We start from the raw sequence: 10,903 nt of genomic DNA, 5'->3' as shown, positions 1-10,903 counted from the left end.
ATTAGACAACATAGATTTATTGTAGATTTATATCATTTATTATTGTTTTATTTATTCATCTACAGTACATTTAAATTATGATATGAAATAAGTCTCCAGACACACCAGCTGAAGCAGAACTTCAAGTTAAAGTCATCAATCGTATCATCTCAGTGGACAGTTGTCATAGCTCAGTGTTAACGCTCAAATCACCACTGTTTTCAACAGGCAGCACAGAATATTAGAGCCCATTCACTTCACTCAAGCATTACAACTAAAATTATATCTGTGATCAGCTCTTTTACCACAAAACTTCACTGTAGCACATTACTAAAGATTAGATTTTTTTTTGAAAATGCTTCATCTCGGCACTAAAAAGCTTGCTCTGGGTATTGCTGTGGACGTCTGTCTTTTTCAACATCTATGGAGAAACTGTCCTCATCACAACAACACATCAGCAGCTTTTTTCATACAGTCTACAACAACAACAACCCATATTTATGTTTTCCTGACAAGCTACCTCACTGTAAGCGTTTGAAAAGTTGAAGCTGTTTTCTTACGCAGAATTATTCCCTGTGGAACCTGTTGTTTTCTGTGGAGAATCCACCATAACAGGGACATGTTTTTAAGATTTAGATCCTCTTTTAAATGTCATTTTCATTGCTTTGAGCTCCACAAACTAAATTCCATTCACCTCCTTTCTGTTGCCGTAGAGGCACAAAGCTCAGAGATATCTCAAAACAGTATCTGCACACAACCAGTGGTATGTAACCTGGGCCGACCATCCCTCAAAGTCGTTTTAGTTGCTGTAAACGTGAAAAAAGTGCTGCAGCTTTTTCCTCATCCTGTCTGTAGGCAAGTGTTAGTGCTCTCTCTATTTCAGTCGACTGCAGTTTGGATCAGATCTGTTTATCCTCAGGTCTGCTTCAGATCGATTGTGACTCTCTCTGGGCCCCCTTCTTGATCCAGTCTCCCCTCAGATCTTGCTCCTTGTTGGGTTTGGGTTTGGTTAACCCCATCGCCTCACAGCAAGAAGGAGGTTCTGGGTTCAAACCCTGACTCACCCTGGGCTTTTCCGTGTGGAGTGTGTTCTCCTGCGGGTACTCCAGCTTCCTCCCACAGTCCAGAGACATGCAGGTTAGGTTAGCTGGTGACTCTAAATCACCTGTAGGTGTGAATGTGAGAGGTTGTGTGTATGTCGGCATTGTGATAGTATCAGCTGGGATTGGTTCCATCCGCCCTGCGACCCTTAAGGATAAGCATTTCAGCTAAAAGATCGATAGGTTTGGATAGGTTTACCCAAATTATAGACCTCAAATATGAAGGGGAGAGAATTTGCTCCGTCACATGTGACAGATTCTCTCAGCATCCTCTTGGTCACGAGCAAATTTCTTTGAGCTTCATTATTCCTCGGCATGTGCAGAGCAACTAGTGAACCTGCTTTAAAAGCATTTAAAAGAGGACTGCTGACATCCTTCCCACCTCACTCGCGTCATTATGTTAACCTGCATCAATAGAAAAAAATACATTTTTTAGATTCTCTTCAGCTGAAGTACAGTCAGAGAAACGCAGTGTTGAGCAGATCAGAGAACACGACGCCATTGCTCTTCCTCTGTTTCTTCTTTCTCTTTTTAACTGGTAATGTGCTACTGGAGGACATGCTGGACGCAGCTGGCCACGGAGACGGGGCAGGTTCAGGGTTAACGGTTCAAAACAGGATCACAGAGTGGTGCGCAGCAGGCGAATGACGCGCTGGTAAAGCTGCTGGACGACTGACACCAGATTCCTGAGAGTAAGGAAGAAAAACGAAAGGGAGTGTGAGGGAAATCCTAAATCAACTGTTACACCTGTGATTTACAGGTCTACATGTCTCCTGAGAGAAAGGTCCATCAAATTATACTCATAATTAACAGGGTTTTTCATTAACCACAGAAGAAGAGCACTTTCTTCTTCTTCAAGCAAAAGCTCACAGACTGTGGCTTGTAGCGGAGGCTTCACCTCCTGGATAGAGGGTCCTGGCTCTCTCTCCCTCATCTTGTCATTGCTCCATCGTCTGTCTATAAAATACTGCTGGCTTTCTTGTCAAGTTGAACATTTGGACTCACTTTCACATTATCTGGTACTTTCCTTGTTAATAAGTCACAGCTCCAAGAAAAGGGCAGAGTGAACCTCCAGACTAAGAGTTTCACTCTTAGCAAATACAGTAACTCTCAGTATCTGTTCCTCCAGGTTTCTCCATTGTTGCCCACATGAAGCACTGAAGTCCCCAAAGAGGACCAGAGTCCCAAGGTCAGATATTCCAATCCTGCTACAGTCAGAGTCTTCCTCTAGTCAACGTAACAAACACATTCTTAAATGTTCACGTTTAACAACACGTCGACGCACACGGACTCACCGAGCTCCGACAGAGAAGCAGTTGTTGCGGTTTGGGTGGAAGCAGAAGATCGAGGCCACGCAGTAAACACAGCACAACAACATAGACAGCAGCCGCCTCTTTAAAGACATCTTCAGTCTGATAGAGACACAAAGGCAAGAGGCTGTCACTGTCACATCATCTACGACAAGATCAGACATGAAAAGGAAATGTAGATGTATTCTTGAATTCTTATTTCACTCCTAGACTGAATGTGTTATATGTTTTTAGCTGGCTGTAGAGCTATAATTATGTGTATTAATTAGCCTTTAATCAACCAGGAAGTCTTTTGACTTCTGTTATCTTTTCTACAAATGAGACCTGGCCTTAATGGCAGCACAGTTAACACATAAAAACTCTTTTTAATTCATTTACAACTTTCATTTCGAGCATATCGCACAATAACACAGTCTCTGAGAGACTTTAGAATGAGAACTGGACTATTTAAAACTCTTAAAGAAATTAGTTTTTAATGAGGCGTTTGAGTGCCTGGTTTTACAGTGGTGTTTCTAAATGAAGTTTGTCTAATAAACGATTTCAAAGATTGGATGTAGAGAAGTAGGGAACAAACTTTGGAGACGCTGAAGTTCATTCATTTTGATGATGTGACGTATAAAACCATCTGAGATGCTCTTACTAGTATGTTTACATTCCCCACTCATGTTAAACTAAAAAGTTCATTTTTACTGTTGTCCTCCATGTGACCAGAGCAGAGTTGAAGCAGGAATGAAATAGTGAGATTTGAAAGAATAATAAATTTGGGATTTTGGTCTTGGGACAACTCCAAGGCCTCTGACACAACTCAGACTCTGCTGCAGGCCACAGTGGTGCGTAACAACAACAGGAACTAGCAGCTAAATCCACACATCAACCCCCGGACAACATCATCACCTTAACAATCCTGCCCGAAGAACTTTTTCCTTCCAAAACTGGAGAACTCCTCACTTTGGTCTCAGAAGTTCCTTCAGAGCAGATCCCAGGCGGAGGTGGAGTTACAAGTTTCCGTCAAAGCGGGTGGAGGATGGCGCTGGCAGAGGTGTAAACAGGATCCCAGCTCCCATGGGTGCTGCTGGGCAGTGGGCACAATTACTGCTGACCCACACTTTGTTTTGAAAGGTCCTGAAAGGTCTAGCAGGGGATGAATAACATTCCTACATTGTGCGTCCGTTGGAGCTATTTTGGTTTGTCGGGATGGGGAGGCGCAGTGAGAGGTGATAAAAAGAGGATCTTTCCTCTCAGGTTGCGTTGCGCTCGGCTCATATTGAACCTGGTGAAATGGTGCTCTGCTGCTCTGGGCCGGCTGGGATTGCAGTGCTAGATGTTTGAGGATGTGTTTGTGTGACTGACTGAGGAGTGAAAACACAGTCACACTGAGCTAACACGTTCATATCACTTCTGTTTTTTCTCTCTTTGTGGAAAATTTTCTGCCAAGAACCAGTAAAGTTGTTTAACCATCAGCTTAAGACCCTACAGCACAGCAATGCTGTAAGCTGAAAGCTAACATCAGTGTGTAAACATGGTTACAATAATATTGATTCGCCATAAAGTAATTCTCAGATTTGGGAAGTCAATCTTCTGGTGTGTTCACATGCTTTTAAGTCAGAATGTAAAAACAACATAGATGCAATAACGAAGATGTGTTTTATTGCTCACACGAATGTTGGCACCAAATGCCTTGGCAATCCATTCAGCAGTCGTCACAATATTTCGCTTTAAACTGCTGCTGCTGGTGATAAAGGAAAAGTCAGGGGAGGATCAAAGTTGCTAGGATTCATCCTCTGGGAACCATGAATGTACAAAGTTTTCAGCCAATCCGTGTTACTGATGTCAAGCTATTAAAGTGAAAACTCTGACCTCCTGGTGACACTACAGGAAACGCCTGATGTCGAACCACAGTTATCAAGATTAATCTGCTGGGGACTTTGAATATCTGTAAATCCATGCTGCTAGCATTGCTAACATCTAATTTCTGCGTCCTTCTCTTTCATTTACTTAACGTTTAAACCTGATATATCACAGATTTTCACAGTCTCTTACAGTGTGGAATATCTGCAATCAAATAAACCTCCAAAGACATAAATAAGTCACACATATGATTCATTTTCAAGGCAGTTTATGGCATCGTGAGACTTTGTGAGACTTTGATGAATGAAGTGTCCTCTCTTTAGTTGTGTCCAGCTCCAACATCCTGTTTTAGCTGCAACTATTTTGACTCACGGCAGCAAAAATGAAATACATTTCCTTGAGACAAAGCTAAAAGGTCAATCAGGACAAATCATTAACCAGTTTAAGTTTAGGTAGGGTGTTTTTTTTTCCTTGTGTTTTTCTCATGTTTTCTCCCAGGACATAGTGTAGTTTTAGAAGCTGGTGCGATGCCAGATGATGTTTTGAGTGTGTGCAGCGAGATAGCGTCATTAGCCAGATCTATTTGTGTGTGAATCCTGGTGGAAAATGGTCCCTTCATGCCAGATGTCTCTCCTGGGGCCTGAATGGGACGGCAGCCAGCAGGGTTAGAGTTTAACTAAGCCCATTCAGCTCTACACGGCTCATAAACACGGCTGTGGCTGGTTGTGTTTTATACTACTGAATGAATTTTAGAAAACCAAAATCAACAACCCCTGGACATTGCAGTGGTCTAAGGACTGCCAGGGGTCCTCAAGAGGTTTTATTTTATAGCAAATATCTAGGCGCTCGTGGACATTTTGCTTTTACACCATTCTCATTTTAAGTTAAGTTTTTAAAAACTTAATGGAACAATAAAGTGCATTCACATGAGAAATAAGTCTACCAGTGTGTAATGCTGCATTTAACAGGCAGCATCTCGTCACATCCTCATGCAGAAGATGACAAACTATGCATTTATTTAAAAGCACAAAGCCTCACGATTCTAGCAGTGACAACTATTTAAAGATCTGAATAAGAGCAACTTTTTTTGAGTGCATACAAGACATAACAGTAAAATTCAAAAAGGAGAGAGAGAAAAAGTTTGTGCTGCTGTAAAATTGGTTCAGTATCTTTTTTTAATAGTAAACTCCAGAGAGTTATGATGATCAGGAAATATTTATGTGGGGTTATGAATAGATAAGTTGTTTTAATTCCACATTATTAATTTTTAGATTTTGCTGTCAGCTCTGGATTAATGTGCTCCCTCAAACCAGTTGCAATTAATTAGCGTGCGAGTTCTTGATTTATGGCCAAAAACCCACCAAAATCTACTCAGTTCAGAAATTCCCTCAAAGTGTTCATGAGACGGGGGACGTCTGGACGGACAACTTGAAAACATAATGCCTCCAGCAATGGCCACCGTCGACATAGAGACATAAAGACAAGTCCTAAATGGGGCTAGACTTTTACACAAGTCAGAAAGTTGAAAGTCTGTCCAAATAACTCTGAAAGAGCCCAATACAGAGCAGCCTGCTGGTCCTACATTCATTTATCTATTCCCCAATTATTTATGCTTCAGTTCTCTGTGATATATCAATGATAATCAAGCCTTAGCTTTAAAAATCTTCCTCATAAAAACTGATAAATAAAGTAAATTTATAATAATGATAGAGATCTTCCTGCCTGGGACGGAGCCAGCAGGCAGACGGCCGGGGCAAAGGTCAGTCCCAGCGGAGCAACAACAGCAACGGATAAGCAACGGATGGGTAGTTGTGTGTGCGTGTGTGTGTGTGTGTGTGAGGGGAGAGGAGGGGACAAGCGAGACCTGCTGATAATCCTGTGAGTGTTTCTGTCCTTCTGCATTTGTTAGCAGGATTTAAAGGGCAGTGATGAGATGGGGGTGAGATCGATCGGAGAAGTTAACTCCCTAAAACTTTGGTATCAGTCAGCGGGGAAACGTTACAAGACTCTGGATTAACACAACAGGACGATTTTTGGCTGATGTGACTCTTCATCAAAACATTTTGATGCTTGAAATCTTTTCTACTTGCGTGCAATCACATTTTTAGCTATTTGATATGGTTTACACAGCCTTTCTGGAAGTTTTAACCTACTTTGTTTCTGAGCATCTGTGAAAATCTCTGTTTTTTCTGATGGTAATTGACTGTGAGTGCCTGATTTTGTGTTAGGATGGACAACGGCTGTAACGGGTAAAACACAGCCCCTCTCAACAGCACAAAGGTGTTGAGAAATTCACCTTAAACTCTTGTTTTTTTTTTTTAAATATCACCATGTTATATTTGACTGGACAAGCGAGCACTGAGCCCTCCGTTAGCCTGACCCCTGGCTGCATGGACTCCCACGAGCTGACGACCCAGAGCGACGTGGGGCCTCGGGTCATGGGCTTGATCCTGAGCATCGCCGCCTGCCTCATCATCTCCACCAACCTGCTGGTGGCGGTCGCTCTACTGAAGCTACTCATCAAGAGGAGCAGCCAGAGCTGGTGCTTCGTCCTCAACCTGGCGCTGGCTGACACCCTGGTGGGCGTGGCCATCACCGGCTTGGCCACGGAGGACTTCAACAGCAGCAACAACAACAACAACTGTATCCCTCGGAACCAGCACGGCCACATCACCGCTGATCATCCCACGAACACCACGCCTCCGGCTCAGGGGAAAAGCCGGTGTTTGATGCGGATGGCCTTCGTGACGTCGCCCTGCACGGCGTCCATCATGTCCATGTTCCTGATCTCACTGGACCGCTACGCAGCCATCAAGATGCCCCTGCGGTACTCCCTGCTGTCTGGGAGGGGGACAGCAGTCGGGTCCTTGCTGACTCTGTGGATCAGCTCACTCACTGTGGGGTTTATGCCAGGTGAGACTTAAAACCGTTTAACTTAAGCTGATTTAATATGTTTTTAAGAGAAAAAAACCTGCTGGCCAGGCAGTCAAGTTTGAGTAATATATCCATCCACTTTACTAGCAGGGATCATTTTATAACCTGCCTATATATATATATATATATATATGCCTTGTGTCGCTGCAGAAGTTAAAATAACGTTTTTGTCAGGTGATCCTGTGGCTGTATTTTCTCCCCTTTCTGGCAACAAGAGTAATTAAACAAAAACTGGTGACACATGCTTCAGACGTATGATAATCTGTTTTCCTTTTTTAAATTGATTCCTCTGAACGCCTGGAGCATCCTAAACATTTCATGGATGCTTCCAAGGTTTTTCCACCATACTCTTAGTTGCTGTACTTCCATCTCCATTGCTGCAGTTGCTCCATCTGGCGATCCAATCGTTGCTGGTTGACGTTCAGTCTCTAAACAGTGTGCACCTTTTGTGCTACGGTTTCCAGGTCCAAATTTTTTTTTGAAAGAGTGTGCAACAGGCGTTAAAGAACATTTCTTCTCGTTTGGTGGGTGTGTCAGAGGTGCTGCACAGTCAGCAGTTTGACAATTCACCAACCAACACCTTTAACTCTGAAAACAATTACAGGGTTTGTAGAGAAGTTGGGAGTTTCCCCTAAATGTTAAGTTGCATTTTTGTTCGACGACTGCTTTCTTGATCATCGGTTTGTATGTAGTAGTAGCTTCGTATGTGAAATAACCCATGTCCTCTGCTACACAGTCATGGTCCGGCAGCTGCAGACGGAGAGCTACAACGGCTTTTGTGCCTTCTTTTCCGTCATCCATGGAGGGGGCATCGTCGTGCTGTACAGCACGTGCTTCTTCCCTGTGCTCTCCGTGTTCATCTACATCTACCTGGACATCCTGAAGATCGCCTGCAGCCACCAGAAGCAGATCTGCCGAGTCAGGCAGGCAGGCTCCAGGACGACTGACCACCACCACCACGGCCATCAACACTACCAAAATCACCACCAGCATCAGCAGCTGAGAAGCGGTTACTGGAGTCACGTCAAGGCCCTGAGGACGGTGGCGGTGCTTGTGGGCTGCTTCTTAGTGCTCTGGTGCCCCTTCTTTGTTGTGTGCATAGTTCACATCCTGTGTGAAAGTTGTGAACTCAAAGGCTTGTTGGAGAATCATCTGTGGCTGCTAGGACTGTCCAACTCACTGATCAACCCCCTGGTATACGCCTTTTGGCAGAGGGAGGTGAGGCTGCAGCTGGCAGCCATGTTTTCCTGCTTTAAAGGGAGATCGTCGACTGCCGGACCCCCAGGTATCGCAGAAAGACATGACCCTTCGTCACCTGTGCAGACTCAAGCTCCCTCACTGTTGCGGCCGATTACCTGCAACAATGAGACCCACACTGTGGTACTATCCTCCACAACAACCTTATGAAAGAAAACCAGAGAAACTAGCATCTTATCAATGTGAATGATGCTTTTAGAAACTGACTCAAAATAGAAGTTTTAAAGCCAAAAATAAAGATATATCACCATTAAACACATTACCCTTAAGTACTACTGTCAATATTACATTTAAATTTGTACACTGCTCATAATTCATATGAATAAGTTTGGCCTTATGTGCCCCAGAATCATTGTCTGTCTTTAAGTGCTACTGGGGTTAAGCCCAATTCAACCCAGTTCCTTTAGGCTTCAGACAAACCCATCAATAAAGTTTTAAAGTCAAAACTTTTGCTCCTTTTCTTTTTCTCCAGTTTTTGAACTATCCATACTCACACGTTCAGCACTAATAGAACTGGAAAATTTGTTGGCAGTGAACGAATAACAAACATCACGTGGTATTCAAGGAAAAGTCTTATTTTTAACCATGCTGGTGCCGATGGTTTAGTGGCTTAGTGTTGGTCTTTTTGTTAAAATATCTCAACAAATATTAGATGCATTGCCATGAAATGTTGAGGACATTCATGATGATCATCTGAGGATGAATTTTAATTACTTACGTCACCCCCTGACTTTTCCTCTAGTGCCACAATGAGGTTGGCATCTGTGGTTTTGAGCGACAACTATTGAATGGATTGTTATGTCAGTCATTTTAGCTGCTAAGTGATGAGAACGGGGCAGGAGACTTATTAAAATAAAATTTACAGACTTGTGCCCCAGTTCCCTGTGAGACTAACCGGGTCAGAGGACAGTGGCAGCAGGAGGCAGGAAGTTCAACAGTCCAGTTTCACAGTGCTACTGACAAGCCCACAAGGGTTAATGACTGTCCCACTGTGGGATTGCCGAAGGCATGACGAACTCTCGCTGACTTTATACACTCGCTGCAAGTCTGATATCCCACAAAGAGGAGACACTGTCTGTGTGCAGCCTGGGGAAAAACCCATGAGAAAGCAGGATGTAATGTTGAAAGTACTGTTGTATCTGATTTGGTGATAAATAATATGCAAATATCTTGAGAAACAAGGAACCATAGATGCTGCATGTTAGTCTGAGTTTGTTGTTTAAGGGGTTTCAATGACGACAGTGCTGTGTTGACCATAGGAAGTACCTTTATCCCTCCTACAACCAGCTCTTCAGTGTTGAGGCCTGCCAGCAAAAAGTTAGGCTATATCCCTCCTTTCATCTGAGCAGCATGAATGATATTGACAGAGCCCAGTGTTCAATAAGCTCAGCTGGACACAAAACGACAGATAACTGATGACTGTCAAATCTAACCCTTAATGTAACATTATCTAAAATGCTTTTATTTCATTTTCTTTTATGACTTCTGTAACACATTTTTCATGATGATTTAAAGGTGCTACATGCTCTATAGCTAACGTTAGCATTAACAAATGTTTACTTACCAGTCTAGAAGAAATGTTACAAATTCATCATCAAACTTCTTTTCTTCTTCTTGCCAGGAGCTGTCTCCGGCAGTGGAGAGCAACAACGATGTTAACTCTTTTACTGCTTCTATTTCTATCACTTCTTTTCTTGTAGTTAGCATGCTAACCAGCTAGCCCCGTCCTGCCTCACAGCACCACTTCACGACAGTAGTCTAACCTCTTGTCTTGTAAATGCAATGATGGCTGAAGGTGGTGATAGCAAAAACCTACATATAGCACCTTTAGGTTTTCCTACTGATAAAACAGAAAACCAGAGGTGATGGATCACAAACTGAAAAAAGACTTTTATGGCAGCTGGGCAGGTTATAGGTCGGTCACTAACATGAGCCTTAAATTCAGAATTTAACTGCTCAATTCATAGTCGCCAGGAATTTGTTTTGGTGAGCTCCTTTGTAAAAGAAAGCCATTAAAAATGTAGAATGAGTTTTTCAAAATTACAAAATGTTCAATACTCATCAAGAGCAAACAATTATAAAAACAGATATATGCAAAGAAAGATGTAATTAATTTGATAATTTATTGATTAAATAAGCTATATATTCACTGAGTGGCTCCGCTAAAGTGCTGTGTCCTGTTTAAAAAGTAATAAGTAGTACAAAGGCTTTACTAGTACATAATTTTGACCATCATCTAAACACCAAATCAACTTGTTAAGTTAGAAATATTCAGGGTTTACCACCAGAAAATAACAAACTCTGTCATATCCTCCAACAAATCACACTTTCTGGCTTTAGATTTGTGCTGTCTCTTCTGTGCCAAGTAAACTAAATCAGGACACATCGCAAACAACATGCAGCAAAAGGTCATGAGACAGACTGGAACCCACGACATTATACACAAATTACGTGCCTTGGCCCACTTTGCTTTAT

General features: G+C 42.6%; 1 protein-coding gene and 1 long non-coding RNA gene across 2 annotated transcripts; one reads left to right on the top strand and one right to left on the bottom strand.

The window, feature by feature from the left end:
- Positions 1-65: 65 nt before the first annotated feature.
- Positions 66-3,383, bottom strand: LOC108899928 (uncharacterized). The gene is made up of 3 exons (XR_001963627.2): positions 3,284-3,383; positions 2,375-2,491; positions 66-1,765 (listed from the first exon to the last, which is right to left on the bottom strand). It is a non-coding gene; the product is annotated as an uncharacterized LOC108899928 (long non-coding RNA).
- Positions 3,384-6,559: 3,176 nt separating this feature from the next.
- Positions 6,560-8,874, top strand: LOC108899927 (glucose-dependent insulinotropic receptor). The gene is made up of 2 exons (XM_018700669.2): positions 6,560-7,150; positions 7,908-8,874. Exons 1-2 carry the CDS (start codon positions 6,568-6,570, stop codon positions 8,576-8,578), a joined length of 1,254 nt encoding a protein of 417 aa, XP_018556185.1. The 5' UTR covers positions 6,560-6,567; the 3' UTR covers positions 8,579-8,874.
- Positions 8,875-10,903: the final 2,029 nt, after the last annotated feature.

The sequence above is a fragment of the Lates calcarifer genome, linkage group LG20, assembly GCF_001640805.2.
Source record: "Lates calcarifer isolate ASB-BC8 linkage group LG20, TLL_Latcal_v3, whole genome shotgun sequence".
Taxonomy (NCBI): Eukaryota; Metazoa; Chordata; class Actinopteri; family Centropomidae; genus Lates; species Lates calcarifer.
This window is presented reverse-complemented; position numbering and strand designations above follow the sequence as displayed.